At 39.3% G+C, this 16587-nt stretch overlaps 1 protein-coding gene across 1 annotated transcript in view; it reads left to right on the top strand.

Annotated features, from left to right (window-relative positions):
* CSMD1 (CUB and Sushi multiple domains 1) overlaps positions 1–16587 on the top strand; it is a gene marked incomplete at both ends in the record, with an annotated part of 1255958 nt that overhangs the window by 952747 nt on the left and 286624 nt on the right. Inside the window, 3 exons of the mRNA XM_081998094.1 lie at positions 4605–4793; positions 8397–8513; positions 9928–10143. Of these exons, the coding sequence (XP_081854220.1) occupies positions 4605–4793; positions 8397–8513; positions 9928–10143 (522 nt within the window). The remainder of the gene's footprint in view (positions 1–4604; positions 4794–8396; positions 8514–9927; positions 10144–16587) is intronic.

The raw sequence follows: 16587 nt of genomic DNA, 5'->3' as shown, positions 1-16587 counted from the left end.
TGAAATTCCCTGTGCTGTACTTAAAGGCAAAGCAGAAGCAATCTCCACTTCACTGAAAATTATGTCTGAAAATTCAAAACTGTAGGCAAGTTTCATACAATTGAAGAAGGGCACACACCTTTCAAAAAAAAGGAGGGGAAAAAAGAAGAAAAAAAAAAGAGGACCAGAAGGATCAAGGACATTAGTTTTATCTTCACTCTTTAAAGATACTAGTTTCAAGCTGATTAAAAAGGTGATAAGGAACAAATTATTTGTATTTGATAAGAACAGATTGTGTCAAACTAATCTAATTTCTTTTTTGACAGGTTAACTGGTTTTGTAGATTTGGGAATGGAAAGGGAAGGGAACAGCTCTGTGTTCACATTTATAAGGCTTTTAGAAGTTTTCCAGAGAAAATATAGAAATTTGGTCTAAATGAAATTATTACAGGTGCAACAAGCACTTCAGCAAGCACTGGGAAAAAGTTGCCCAGAGAGGCTATGGAATCTCCAGCCTTCGAGATACTAAAAATGCATCCAGACATGGTCCTGTGCAACCAGCTCTATGTGAGCCTGCCTGAGCAGGGGGATTAGATCAGATGAGCTCCAGAGGTTCCTTCCAACTTGAACCATTACGTGATTCTGTGATGCTGTGAACAATTGTGAAAACCTTTATGCAAAGAGCAGCCGGCAATTAGTAGTTCACTGTCTAACTCAAATTTGTATTTTTCCCACTGTGATCTGGCCGAGATTCAGAATTAGCTGATATTTTTATTAACAATTTTTATTATAAGTACACTTACAAATGCTGAGGATGATTCCAACCTAATATTATAGCAAGTACGATGGTGGAGAGGGTTAGAATTCAAAACGAGCTAGATGAACAAAAGAAATGGTTTGATCTAAAAAACAATAAATACCAAATTCTATAAAGAAACATGTTCAGCATAAATAAGGAAGGAGAAATGACATGCACAAATACAACACAGAAATACAGTAGAAAAGGATATGATGTTTACAGAGAACATAAATAATCTAGAGAAAAATGTAGTAATGCAAAAAGTCGGATCTTCTAGCTGTTGTAGTTAATCATAACAAAGCAAAACAAAAAAAGAATTAAAGAAAAGACAATTTTTGTTTACAGGACTATCTTGTCTAGGACTTGGAAAACTCTTATTTCACTTCATTTGATGACTGGAGAGAATATTGTGTCCAGTTTGGGACTCGGTTTAAAAAAAGTAGGGAGGTTGGGGAGGTTGTTAACATGGAAAACATGACACATACGGAGTCATTGAAAAGTTTGTACTTGTTCAGTCTAGAAAAGCAATGACTTGGCAGGCAGGAGAGAAGGCATGATAACACTCTCATGTGCCTAATCTAAAATCATTGCAAAAAGAAACTGATAAGAGTTTACCTGTTATATGTGACTTAGAATCCCAAAGCAGTTGACGTGTTCAGGCAGGGGTGGAAGGGTGCCCTAAGAGGAAGGGATTTTAACAGTGGATCACCATCCACTCTAGATGGTGTGGATCACCATTTACTCTAACATACCACAAAACATCTTTATGTAATCTTTATTTAAGGCACATACAGTGCAGAATATTAAAGACTTAAAAGAGTTCTTTTAGTTTATATTAAGCGTTTATTCCAGGTGAAGGGAAATAAAAATGCACTGTTTCATGGTATATTTGCATTAAGAGCATGCAGTCAAGTCTAGAAGAAACTTATTCACCTAGAATTTAAGTATGGCATGGATACCTCAAGAAAACTAGATCATAAGCTTTCAAATCTAAATCCTAACTGAGAGATAAGAATATCCGGAGTGTACGGGGAATACTTCTCTGTGCAAGCTACAGTCATTATTTATGATTTTTTTGGCTGTAATCCTGCTTCCAACCCTCATATCTGTAATTCTAAAACCTTTACTTTATGCCTGATAAATAATTTTTTCCTTTAGTTTTTAACTCCTTCTACTTAGTTCCTAAGGTTGTGTTGTAGTCCCGGATAAATAAAGCAGCGTAAAAGCAGTAAAGTCAGAGTACAACTTCCGCAGAAACAGTTATAGATACACAGGCAGCTGAGAGGACCAGCACCTTCAGGGTGTGTTAAGGGGGCTAAGGAGCTAGGATACGCATAACGCCCTGCTATATAATATTTTGTACCGTCAGCAACTGGCTTTGAGGAAGGAACTTCTTTGACAAAAAGTAGACTGGAAAGACTCATGCTAGAAGTTCAGGTCACTTGTGAGGAAGCACATAAAATCTTTACAGATCCCAGGAGAACTAATCTTGCTCAAGGCTCTCACAGCATCTTTGAGTGATGACATCACCTGTATAAAATCATGCCAACTTACAGTGTTCTTTCCAACCCAGCACCAAAATACTGAAATTAACGTGAAAATTACTTAAGTTAATGTAATGGGTGCCAGAGCCTTGAGGTGGATATGTCTAGATTTTATCCCAAAAGCTGACACGGAATTTTAAACTCAGAAGTCCAGTGTTATTTAAACAGACACACATTTCAAAATAAAGTACATCAAAATAATTGCCTGAGCACAAACATTAAAGTGTTTCTAAATGGTCCCCCCACACACATATACTTCCTGTCCACTTGTGGAAAGTTTTTTAACAAGCCAGTGGCTTTTTGTGTTGCAAAAACCTCTGCATAGGCTCCTCTGGGTCTCTCTGTTCTCTCTGAGGCTTGACTGTGTTTGCTACCTGCTGCTTTCAGCCAGCTTCCAGTTTTTCTTTTTACTGCAGGCTTCATGCTGGCTGTGTCCTTCATGCTCTTAGTTGTCTTTTTATCCACCACAGCCAGCATTCTCAAGGTTTTCCTCTGGACACGCTCAGCTTCTCACAGAAGATGTATCCATCCACTGAAGAGGTTCGCTCATTTTTGTTTCCAGGCACATGACACAGAGTATCAGGTGCAGGCATCAAGGTTTTGGGTATGGAGGGGCTGCAGGGATGGCCTTTGTGAAAAGAGGCCACAGGCTGCCCCATGCTGGACACAGACGGTTCCGGCTGGCTCCAACAGACTCACCGCAGGGCACAGCTGAGCCAAACATCCAAGCTGGTGGCACCTCCGTGATAACATATTTAAGAAAGGGCAAAATGCTGCAGAGGTGCATGAGGAGTGAGGAAAAGAAAGTGTGAGGAACAATCCTACAAACACCAAGGTCAGAGAAGGAGGTGCTCCAAGCAGATTTTCCCCTGCAGCCCACGGAAGAGACCACAGTGTAGCAGATACCCACACTCCGGCCCGTGGTGGGCCTCATGTCAGACCAGGGCCACACAGGAGCAGCTTTATCCTGAAGGACTGCAACTGGTGGGAAGGACCGATGCTAGAGCAGAACAGTGTGAGGAAGAAGGAGCAGAAGAGAGAGGAACTGTTATGGACTGACCACAACACTCATTCCCCATCCCTGCCACGCTGCTTGCGGAGCAGTGCGGAGGTAGAGAAGTTGTGAAGGAAGGAGTGAGCTTGAGTATGGGAAGAAGGGGATTGTGGTGTTTTAGTTTTTGTTTTTGTTTCTCACTATCCTAGTCTATTTTTAATTGGCGGTGAATTAAATTAATTTTCCTCAAATAGAATCTGTTTTGACTGTGGTGGTAATTGGTAAGTAATCTCCCTGTCTTTATCTAAGCCCATGAGGTTTTTTATCTTATTTTCTATCTTATCTTCTCCCCCTGAACTGTTGAGGCAGGGGAGTGAGAGAGCAGCTGGGTAGGGGACTGGCAGCCAGCCAAGGTCAACCCACCACACATAGTAACTGAAAATAAAAGAAATTGCTTTCTTCCCAATAGAGTCTTTATTTGTTTCCCTTGCATGTATCCATTATCGCTCATTACATGATTAAATTCCACAGTTGTTTGCTATCACTATAAGCATAATGGATAATGCTCATCTAATGAGCCTCCATTTGATAATTTTGGGGTTTTTTTCCTTGTTCAGTGTATAGCTCCAGGTTTATTTACCAAACACTATTCAATCTCTGCTGTAAAACACAATTACTAAAGGTTCCTTCTGTCAGATAAGAGTTATACAATTGTGTAAGCTACATTCATTGTCTTTCTATTTTTTATGCATAGCGTAGTAGCTGTAGGAATTAACAAGTAGTTTCTGAGTTCATTAATTGCAGTTTTTCAACACTGCTTTTTGCTAAGTCAAATAACCATTACTATGACAGAGGAAAGTCGAATAGTCCTGCAGTATCAGAAATTGAATAGATGAAACAGACTAATCAAATGTGACTGATATACTAGCAACATTTATATTTGTACTTTGAACCTTAATATCTTCCTATAGTTTCAGATGTTCGGTACTTTCATTGGCTCTTTTTTCATTGTTTGATAAAATATACTTTAAAGTTGCGGTCTTTTCCTACTTCATTTGGGCTTCTCTGTTCTGAGATTGAAAATTGAAAAACTGTCCTCTGAGTCAGTGATGACAGCTAGAGAAAGTGCTTTATATCCTGCATCAGTTCTTGGGCAATGCTGACAAGTATCTTTTGGGGGCTTTTTCTTCCTCCTGTCATACTTATTTTGTGTTTTGTTTGGGATTTTTTTCTGTTTCCTATATGAAAAAAAAACCTGGAAATAAGCAAGTTAAATCTGTGTGTTTCAGGTGTTACTCTGGAATCAGATTCCTGCCTCGACCCAGGGATTCCCGTGAATGGCCATCGCCATGGTAACAACTTTAATATCCGCTCTATAGTAACTTTTAGCTGTGATCCAGGCTATACACTGAGTGATGAAGAACCACTCATATGTGAAAGAAACCATCAGTGGAATCATGCATTACCCAGCTGTGATGGTAAGTGTCAAGTTCTTCAGACGGCAGCTTTAAAGTCCAAGAAAGTTAATCTATTTTCGAGAACTAATTAAGCTTATCATTGCTGCTAACTTCCTTCAATTACATCAACAGCCATACTAAAAAAAAAAATAATTACTGTTAATAAAAGCCATACTTTACATCTCTGTATCAACATTCATTCAAGTACTATAAAATACAGTGACATTTACAGGTGTATATTCATCAACAGAAAATTCATAATTCTCAGAGGGTGTCACTGTTCAACTCAATGAAAACAGTGCCATGCAACTAATATTTATGAAGCAAAGCCAATAAACTTAACTTACATTTTAAACTTAAAATACTGAATACCAAATGATTGCTCAAAGTTTAGTACCAAAACCAGATCATGATCAGACTATGATGTAATTAATTTTGTTGACATACTTTTGTTTTGAAATCTTGGTTTTTTCCTTAGTTGTTTTAGGTGTTGTGAAATATGTCTAGATCTTTCATGAAACTTTTTTTGAATGCTGAACTATACTAGAAAATATTTCTGTGATTTTTTTATGATAGGATTATTTTATAATAATTATTAAAGTAAAAATATTATAAGTAATATAATTTTATAATAATTATCCTATTTTATAATAGGATTTTTTTCTAAGTTCTTTGTGAACTACAGAATCAACTAAATTTTTTTCTGTGGGATGCTTGTATAGTTGCTACAAAAATCCCTCTGATAGAAACCATGGAAAATAAGATCCAAATGTAGGTATTTCAATAAAGATAGAACCTAGCACCTCTGAAAATTCTCCCTAAGTTCCTTTCATTAAATTTCCTAAAACTTCCTATTTTGTCTCTTTTGGTTGCTAAATGATTACCTTTAAAAGCATGTTTTTCTTGATCAGGCTTCATTCTCGTTAAGTTATAATTGTGTTGTAAGGCAATAATGAAAGATCGATGTGTGAAGGGAGAAGATCCAAGCCCATACCAACAAAGGCTCTTGCTTTAGTGAATTACTTACATTAGTGAATTTCTGACTACCTTTTCAGGTCCAAGGTTTTGACTAATTACAGTGGAATGTAAAAGGGCAAACAGTGTTAGATTCAGCAAAGTATTTTAGTTTCTAGCTCTGTTTTAACTGTTTTTTTAAATGTGAGCATTTACTCTCACTCAGGCTTCTAATTCTCACTACAGCCTTCTGGCCATGTGCAAAACATGGAAGCTACCAAAAGATTATCATATAGTTAAAAGCTCTTAATCACTAAAAAGCAAACTAGTCCACCACTCAAACTCACTCACCTTGTAAGCATTACAACTTGTTCCTCCTTTTCAAGGACAGAAGCAAACTATTGTTTTCAATTACATTTTATTATCAAATTTTAGACTATCTTCAAGTACAATTGATGAACTTCAGAGTCAGGTCACAAAACCTCCTATAAACTGTAATTTTAAAATGAGCAAAGCTATTTTACTATTCTTCCATTGGTTTTATGGGTTCCTTTTGCTTGTTTGCTTTGCTGCAATGGGTTGAAGAAAACTTGTAGGAATCTTAACTTTGACTAGTATCCTATTTTTTGTCAATTTGCTAAAAATTGTGAATGTATTTTTGAGTTAAAACACCAGAAACTCTTTTGTTTGCATATGAATATTGAACTACAGAAAGATCTAATTAAGTTCCACTCATTGAAAGAGAGTCCTTATTTCCCACGTCTATTACCCATTTTCAGCATAAGTGTATAATAGAAAATTTCAAGCCTTTCTGGAGTAGGGTCTCTAAGCAAGCAATATATAAGGGTTACACTCGGTGTCTTCTTTTTTTCTCATGTATTCAAATACATTGAATTAAGTAGTCTAAAAAGGCAAATAAAACTCACTTTTTTTTAGGTAATCAGTGTGTTAACCTATTTGCCTTTTGAGGCTCAAAAAGTTGTGACCCAAATTTTTTGAATGTGACAGGTTTAACTGAGGTTGAAATGAGCACTTTGCAGTCACCTTCAGACTATTCAGGTTCTCAAAACTGCAACTTCAGAAGTTAAATCAGAATAAATCCCTAAGGGAAACGCATATTGATCTGTTTCATGCCAACAAAGAAGAAAAAGAACTGTGTACAGAGACACAGTGGCTAAAGTTCCCTCTAAGTAATGTGTTGTACTCAACATACTATAATCTCAAGTTGGAGCATGGAAATTATTTTTGAGGGAGAGCTAAATAAAAACAGGTCATTTACATATTTCTTTATTTAAACTTAAGTTTAAACTTATAACTATGTAAATTATCGGTAAATTATTTAATATCTGCTTGAAGGAATGTTGCACAGTCAAATATTTTTCTTCCTCCTGTGATGTTTACAGAATAAGAGGGATTTTGAATGAATGTATACTACCATTCATTTATAGCATTATGATCCTGAAATCTGTAATTACATTATTTATTATTAAGTAATGTTATCAACCATGTATTTACTGTGGCTTTAGCCATGCATATTTTCATTCACGCTTTTGCGCAGAAATACATATATGTAGGCACAACCAGGCTACAAACATTTGCTTTCCTTCTACTTATTTATAAATATATATAATACATAAATTCAAAAAAACATTAACAAACACCTTAGTCTAATAAGAAATTAAAAAAAGAACTTTAGCTATAATGCCAGCAGGTTTGCATGTATATATATTTTATATATACATTTCCATACAAGTACTGCATGTTTATTGAACATTTAGTCATGTATATTTGCCATCTAGTTTATGGCAAAGTACGTCCCTCTGTGTGAGGTAGAAGACTAAAAGCATCTTAAAGCTTTGTTGTTTTCTTGTTAAGTATTTAGTCTATTAAAATTAAAATAAAAAAGAAGAAAACAAAACATAAAAAGCTGGACAGGAACAGATGAGTGAAAAGGACAGCCATGCTGTATTTATAAGATCAGTGGGCAATTCAGCATGCAGGTCTTAAACTTTAATTAATTTGCCATGTAAATTTGAGCAGCAGTTTAGCAAATGTTAATATGCATAAAATGTTTTCTAGTGTAGTTCTTGTGTCTTTCAACATATTCAGTTCCAAATAAATTACTTATGATGGGACAATTTGAATCTCTGGAAAAGAGGAAAATGCACTTTTTTTCCCTGAACATCTCAGAAGAAATCAAATAGAGACAAACTTTTCTATTATTTGAAAAAAAAATACATTTTTTTTCTTAAATAATTTTGTTTGGTAAAAGTAGAATTAAATATATAACTTTCTAAATATGTAGTGCAAGATACATAGTTGCAAAGTATTTGATTTTTTTAGTTCACAAAAAACATCTTCTTTAATACTACTACAACAGGAATTAACACTGGCAATATTCTGGAACAAAGTTTTACTTATTTTTGTATTCTGCTAGCTAACAGGAGAGGCTGTAGATGAAAAACAAACTCCTGTTCAAGGACTAATTTAAGAATTGTTGTCAAATATGAATGTCATGGCTTTGGATGAATTAATTTCTTATTTTAATTCTTGATACTATTTTTAATTTTAAGGGTAGTTCAAAAATTTAACTAGTTCTTTTAATAAAAAACAGAACTTCTATATGACTTCTGTTGGTTTTTTTCCTCCCTTTCTTTTTTTCTTGTTAAGCTTTATGTGGTGGATATATTCATGGGAAGAGTGGAACTGTTCTTTCTCCAGGTTTTCCTGATTTTTATCCAAACTCTCTAAACTGCACTTGGACTATTGAAGTGTCACATGGCAAGGGTAAGAATCTAATATGAATTGCATATGTATATGTAATACCTATGTTTAAAAAATTCAAACACACAAACAAAATAAAATGCTTTTTATGAATTGAGTTAAATCAGTGCCTTCTGACATTCCTTTGAGGAAGAAGTTTATTTTCCCAGAATAAATATCTTCAAATGTGGTGTTTCACCTGATTTTGCAAAAGAAACATTCTTGTAACAGTTACCAGAGGAAATGTGTTTTAATCTCTCTTAGAAAGATATGCAGAAATTGAGAGGTAAATATATGAAAATAGTCGTTACTTGTTAAATAGCACTAAATTTTTCGGTGAAAGCTGTCAGAAATTTGTTGATGGCTCTTGTCCTTTATTAAGCATGAAGAAGCAGATTTGATCTGTGTATTAGTAACCTTAGATTTCAGACTCAAGTCATTAGGGACAAAAATTATATAACTTTATATTACATATACAGTAGAGTAACATTTGGACGCACAGTTAAGCTTGGCAGCTTATCCTTTAGAGAAATGTGTAAAAGCCTAGAAAGTACTAATGATGCCATACATACCACTGAATTGCAATATAATAAAAATATTCATCAATCTCCTTTCAATGATCAGAAAAGTCTTTGTTATGTGTGATAATCTGAGAAGTATATTGGAAATTTGTACTGTTTGAAATCTTCTTACAGACTGGATTTTCATTTAAAACTCAGATGGCATTTTAAATGTAAAATATATGAGAAGAGTTTCTAAGAAGACTGTTATTCCCCACGGTAAATAATTGTATTTGAAAACGTAACTGTGATTAAAAATTTAATTCATTGCTGGACTGGAAGTTGGCAACTGAAAAAACAGTCATGACCTCAGTAAAGGACTGGTTTCAGGAAATATGAATCTGTGTATATGGAAGACAGTACATAAAACTTGTATCTTCTTTGTCCTTGTGTATGGGCACTTCCCTGAAGTTTAGAGTTAAAAAAAACATAATTGTGCTGGAGAAAATGCAAAAATATAATATGATTACCAAATTTTAGCCAATTGTTAAAGTATGTCTCCTAGTTTAATAGTGATATCACGGTAGAGATTATAAATATGAGACGTATAGAAACTTGAATAAAATCCATACAATACAAATCTAGATTTTCAGAGTGCTGTATATACAGATAACACTGAATCCCATCAATTCTCTTATGGGAGCTACTGCTTTACAGTAAGCTAAATAAACATCCATATGGCACATATTGATTGGTTCAGCCTGTGTGCTTTCTGCAGGTTTTATTCTCTGAATTTCAGGTTTTGAGTCCATGTGTGACTTTTTGTAAAAATCTTTCCATATAATGTGTAAGATTTACTTTTTGTGTCACCTGTGTATAAAGGAAGAGAAAAACTTCCTATTAAATGCTTTTCTTTTCCCCGTTTAATATTTTTAAAGGTGTACAGCTGCTTTTTCATACCTTTCACCTTGAGAGCTCTCATGACTATTTGCTCATCACTGAAGATGGCAGCTTCACAGAACCAGTAGCCAGGTTAACTGGGTCGGTCTTACCCCCTACAATTAAAGCTGGACTCTTTGGAAATTTTACTGCACAGCTTCGATTTATATCTGATTTTTCAATTTCTTATGAAGGCTTCAACATAACATTTTCAGGTAAGAAATTCCATTCTGCTAAATATCCAGAAACTGTTTCCAGATAATATTTTTACTTGTAGATAGCAGGAACATTATGAAACATAAGTAAAAAAAGTCAATAGAAATTGTGTAGTCTCTATTGTAGAAAATGGGTTAAGGTTTATAAAGGCGGCTAACAGATTCAGGAGGATGTTGGTGATGTGATGGTTTTAAGAAGTTTTCCCTGTTCTCAGAGAACTATCAATCAACAGTGTGAAAAAGAAATCTGGAGGAAAATTAAGGGGAAAAAAAAGTACAAAGATAGAAGGTACTGATTCAGAAGAAAGAAACTAACTGGTACTGTTTGCTAATTCAGTAGTGTGCTAATTTGGAGTCACAGAGGAGTCTAAATTGAAGACTGATTTTGGAATAGAAAAAATATATATCAAAATAAAAGATTTATTAGCTGTTGATATATGAAGCAGTTCTGATATTTTTTACAAATTCATCTTTAAGATAATTGAAAAATTTAAGTTACTGCTTTCTTACAGTCTTCTAAAACTAGATGACAAATAAAATACATTTTTTCAACAATTTTCTTTGGCTATCTCTATTACTGGAATGTAAAATATTTACAGGTACATATATATATGAATCAACCTCTAGTTAAGATGCTCATGCACATGGATATTCTGTGGAAGGAATATATAAGGAACTCATATTTATAATTCTCTTACATCATTTTTCAAGAACTGAAAAACAATGAATACATTTTGTTGAGATCTGACAATGTTTACAGATGAACATGTTATATACGAATAATGTACCTCATTTAGCTTGCTTATTTGAAACAAAAAGCACAACTCTGATGAGAGCAATAGCGGCAGTAGTGTTGGATTTATTAATATCAAATGCTTAATTACATTTAATCTGGGTACATTGGACTAATCAAATCAGAGGTCATCAGTTTTTCAATTTTGGAATGTAAATGCAAATATTAAATGATATCTCTGATAACTTAGTTACAAATAACTCAAAATGGTAGAGGGCTAGCTAACTTGTAGAAAAATAGACAAAATAGCATTACGGATGCAAGAGGAAAAATTGTAGAGTAACAAAATATGTGGATCACAGAATTTTTCCAACACAAGCAAAGGTTTATGCCCTATCTACAACTGACATACACGTAGATAGCCATCATACGCCATCACTTTTATTAAGTATTTTGAAAAACTTTATTAGGTACATTAATATTATGACACAAATGAGTGAGTCTGTTTTCTTATTTTCACACAATCAGAATGTATTTCTCCATAGTAAGAAGTATTTAGTGAGAAGACCTTAACCTGTTTTGAACATCATCTAACAGAAATTTGTCAGAAAAATTCCCAGGTGCCTGGAAGTCTGCCACAGGTATCTCCATGTCTACCTCAGCCTTTATAGTGCTGGGAAGAGGTAGTAGAGGTAGAGGTAGTGTTTTCAAAACTTACAACTTCTGCCAGCAGAAATTGGTGTGGTTTATAGATTCCTTCTACTATTCAAGACCTTCCCACAAGACAGTTAATTTAGGGAAGGATTGACTTCTTTATTTTATTCAGTAAGTTGGCTGTTTAAACACTCATTTGGGTTAGTTTCTTCCCCTGACTAAACGGAGTTTCTTCCTCTAATTAAATGGCTTGGACCCTACCTTCCACCTACCTCTAAGGTAAATGTTTTAGAAAATGGCTTTTCTTATCAGTTATCAGAAATACCTCTCTTTTAAATTATCTCCTGAGTCTTTTGGATCATGTTTTGAAGAATATAAAGTCAAATTTCTTGGATTAGATAAAAAGTTGATCCTTTTCAAAATCTTTTCTTGAACAGTGGTCAGTAGCGAGTATCTAAGTAAGAAAAAAATCACACAAAAAAGGACAAACATAGAGTGATACATCCCCAGCATCCTCTGTGTCAGAAACAGTGTGGCCAGCAGGAGTAGGGAAGCGACCGTGCCCCTGTACTCGGCACTGGTGAGGCCGCACCTCGAATCCTGTGTTCCGTTTTGGGCCCCTCACTACAAGGAGTAAGCGGCAAAACCACGAGGGCGGCAGCGCAGGGAGGGAGAGGGTGCCCCAGCGCCCCCCGGCCGCCAGGGCGGGCTCCCGACGAGCGCCCTCTCTGGCTCAGCGGGGGCGGGGACAGGAGCGGCGGCGGCCAAAGTCCCTCGCGTTCAAGAGCAGCCCCAGACAGCGCGAGCGACCTGGGCGGGCAAACAGGCCGTGGCGCGTCAGTGGGGTGTGGCCCATCAGTTTGCGGGGCAGTGCGTGCCGGGAAGGTGTCTCGCCGAGGAGACCAGCTCCGGTGCAGACCCAAATGAGGTGTACACGCGCCTAACGGTCACTCGCCGAGACCACACCCCTCCTCATAAAAGAACCCCCGAGGGAGCGCAGCGACCAGGTCGAGCAAACAAGCAGAGAGAGGGCGTCACCCCATGGCATTGCAGTTTGCGCACCAAGGCACGCAGGCAGCACGAAGAGCTCTGCTAGTGCGAGAGGTAAGTTCGGTAAGTTCCCAGTCGGCAAGGAGTGAAGCAGCGACCTTCTCGCTGTAAGTGCTTTCTCCGTTAGCGCGAGGAGGGCATGCGGGAGGGCTCAGCCATGGCCGGGCAGGGGGCAGTGACCTCTACACTTGACAGAATGGACGTGGGAACCCAGACAGAACTCCCACGGAAGCATGCGTCTGTCCAGGTCGCAGGCTGCAGGCAGTGCCAGAGCCTTGCACTGACAACAAGTGGCAGTGGTGAGCACTGCTGCGTCTGCTGTGAACGGGTGGACGACCTGCTTGGCCTGGTGGCAGAGCTGCACGAGGAGGTTGAGAAGTTGAGGAGCATTAGGGAGGCTGAACGGGAGAAAGGCTGGTGGAGGCAGGCTCTGCCCTCCTTGAAACAGAATTGGGAGCACCCACCACAGAGCACGCAGGATCAAGGGGTCTCTGTATCCTGCCCCTGTCAAGCCAAAGGCAGAAGCCTAAATGAAAAGAGTGGAGGCAAGTCCATGGTAGGGGCAGCAGGCAAAATCCCCTCTTGCCAGCCTTGCCCCCCCAGGTGCCTCTGAGCAACAGGTATGAGAACTTTCTCTCTCTGGTTGAGAAAGAACAGCCAAATGAGGATGTGGATGACAGGCAAGCTACACCAGAGTTGTCTACATAGTCAGACAGGCCTCTACTGCCCGTATCACCACCACACACGAAAGGAAAAAAAGAAGGGTTGTAGTTGTAGGCGACTCTGCTCTGAAGGGAACAGAGGGTCCAATATGCTGCGTAGACCCTCCTCAAAGGGAGGTCTGCTGTCTCGCTGGAGCCTGGTTTAAGGACGTCACTAGGAAACTTCCTCGCTTAGTGAGGTCCACAGATTAGTACCCACTACTGATTTTCCATGTGGGTGGAGAAGAAGCAGCAATTTGTAGTCCATGAACAATTAAGAGAAGGTTTAGGGTCTTGGGATGGTTAGTGAGAGAATCTGGGGCACAGGTTATTTTCTTCTTCCCTCTTTCCAGTTGAAAACAGTGACACTGGAAGGAACAGGAAGATCCAATCCATCAACACATGTCTCCATGGCTGGTGCTACTGTCACAATTTTGGGTTTTTTGATAATGGGAGGGCATACATGGCACCAGGAGTGCTGGCATCAAACAGGAGACACCTCGCTCAAAGGGGGAAGAGGGTCTTCGCCCAAGAGATAGCGGGGCTGATTGACAGGGCTTTAAACTAGATGTGAAGGGGGAGGGTGATAATAATATCAAGATTGTCTGTGACAATCGATCAACTCCCTTCCTGAAATGCCTGTACACCAACACACGCAGCATGGGGAATAAACAGGAAGAACTAGAGATTTGGGTGCGGTCACAAGGCCATGATATCATTGCAATCAAGGAGACATGTTGGGATAGCTTGCATGACTGGAACGTTGTCACAGATGGCTATGTCCTGTTTAGGAAAGATAGGCTGGGAAGTTGAGGTAGTGGTGTTGCTCTTTATGTACATAAACAACTGGAATGTATTAAGCACTGCCTGGGGGGGATGAAGTACCTGTTGAAAGTTTATGGGTAAGAATCAAGGGGCAGGCTAATATGGCTGATATTGTTGTGGGTGATCACCATAGACCACCAGACCAGGAAGAAGTAGATGAAGCCTTCTACAAACAACTAGAAGTAGCCTCAAAATCACATGCCCCGGTGCTTATGGGTGACTTCAATCACCCAGATATTTGTTGGAAAGGCCACACAGCTAGGCATACACAATCCAGACAGATCCTGCAGTGCACTGATGACAACTTTCTGACACAGGTGGTGGAGGAGCCAGTGAGGAGAGGTGTGCTGCTGGACCTTGTATTAACAAATGAAGAAGGACTAGTTGGGGACGTAAAGGTTGGGGCTAGCCTTAGCTGTAGGGATAACGACATGGTGGAGTTCAGTATTGTACAAGGAAGAAGCAGAAGTAAGATTGTGACCCTGGACTTCAGGAGGGCTAACTTTGTCCTCTTCAAAGACCTACTTGGAGGTATCCCATGGGCTAGGACTCTAGAAAGTAGGGGAGCCCAAGAGAGTTGGTTAATATTCAAGCACCACTTCCTCAAAGCTCAAGATCAGTGCATTCCTTTAAGTAAGAAATCAAGTAGAGGAGGCAGGAGACCCCCATGGATGAGCAAGGAACTGTTGGAAAAACTTTTATGGAAGAAAGGAGTTTACAGAAGGTGGAAAAAGGGACTGGTCACTTGGGAGGACTATAGGAATGCTATCAGGATATGCAGGGATGCAACAAAGAAGGCCAAGACCCTCTTGGAACTAAATCTGGCAAAGGAAGTAAAAGAGAACAAGAAGGGCTTCTTCAAGTATATCAGTGGTAAAAGGAAGACTAGGGAAAATGTGGGACCTTTGGTGAATGAAGTGGGAGCCCCAGTGATAGAGAGGCAGTTACTGAATGCCTTCTTCACTTCAGTCTTTACTGCTATGACCCATACCCTGGAGGTAAGCGAAAAAGCCTGGAGGGAGGAAGACTCTCCACTGGTCGGTGAGGTTTGGGTTAGATCATTTGGCTGAACTGAACACTCACAAATCCATGGGCCCTGATGGGGTGCACTAGCAAGTGCTGAGTGAGCTGGCTGATGTTGTTGCAACACCTCTCTCCATCATTTTTGAAAAATCATGGAGAATGGGAGAGGTGCCTGCGGACTGGAGGAAAGCCAATGTCACCCCAGTCTTCAAAAAGGGTGAGAAGGAAGACCCGGGAAATCATAGACCAGTCAGCCTCACCTCCATCCCTGGGGAGGTGATTGAACAGCTCCTTCTGGAGGCCATCTCTAGGCATATGGATGAAAAGAAAGTTGTCAGGAGTAGTCAGCATGGATTCACTGAGATCATGCTTGACCAATCTGATAGCCTTCTATGATGGAGTGACTAGCTGAGTAGATGAAGGGACAGCAGTGGATGTGGTTTACCTTGACTTCAGTAAGGCTTTTGACACCGTCTCCCATAGCATTCTCATAGTGAAGTTCAGGAAGTATGGGTTGTATGAGTGGACTGTGAGATGGATCGAGAACTGTCTAAGCAACAGAGCTCAAAGATTTGTGGTCAGCAGCACAAGAGTCCAGTTGGAGGTCCGTAGCTAGTGGTGTTCCCCAGGGATCCATACTGGGTCTGGTTTTGTTCAACATCTTCATCAACGACCTAGATGAAGAGTTGGAATGTACCCTCAGCAAGTTTGCTGATGATACAAAACTGGGAGGAGTAGCTGATACACCAGGAGGCTGTGCTGCCATTCAACGGGATCTGGACAGACTGGAGAGTTGGGCGGAGGGGAACCTCATGAAATTTAACAAGGACAAGTGTAGAGTTCTGCACCTGGGGAGGAACAACCCCATGCACCAGTACAGGTTAGGGGCTGACCTGCTGGAAAGCAGCTCCATGGAGAAGGGCCTTGGAGTCCTGGTAGACAATAAGTTCTCCATAGGACAGCAATGTGCCCTGGTGGACAAGAAGGCCGATGGTATCCTGGGGTGCATTAAGAAGAGTGTGACCAGCAGGTCGAGAGAGGTTATCCTCCCCTTCTACTCTGTGCTGGTGAGGCCTCATCTGGAGAATTGTGTCCACTTCTCGGCTTCCCAGTTCAAGAGAGACAGGGAACTTTTGGAGAGAGTCCAATGGAGGACTGCAAGGATGATTAAGGGACTAGAACATCTCTCATATGAGGAAAGGCTGAGAGACCTGGGGCTGTTTAGTCTGGAGAAGAGAAGGCTGAGAGGGGACCTTGTCACTGTCTTATAAATATCTGAAGGGCAGCTGTCAGGAGGATGGAGCCAGTCTCTTTTCAGTAGTGCCCAGTAATAGGATGAGGGGCAATGCGCACAAACTGCAGCACAGGAAGTTCCACCTCAACATGAGGAAAAAATTCTTTACTGTGAGGGTGACGGAGCACTGGAACAGGCTGCCCAGAGAGATTGTGGAGTCTCTG

Source organism: Phaethon aethereus, assembly GCF_964289735.1.
Source record: "Phaethon aethereus genome assembly, chromosome: 3".
NCBI lineage: Eukaryota > Metazoa > Chordata > Aves > Phaethontiformes > Phaethontidae > Phaethon > Phaethon aethereus.
The sequence above is the reverse complement of the archived record's forward strand: the minus strand, read 5'-3'. Positions and strand labels throughout refer to the sequence as shown.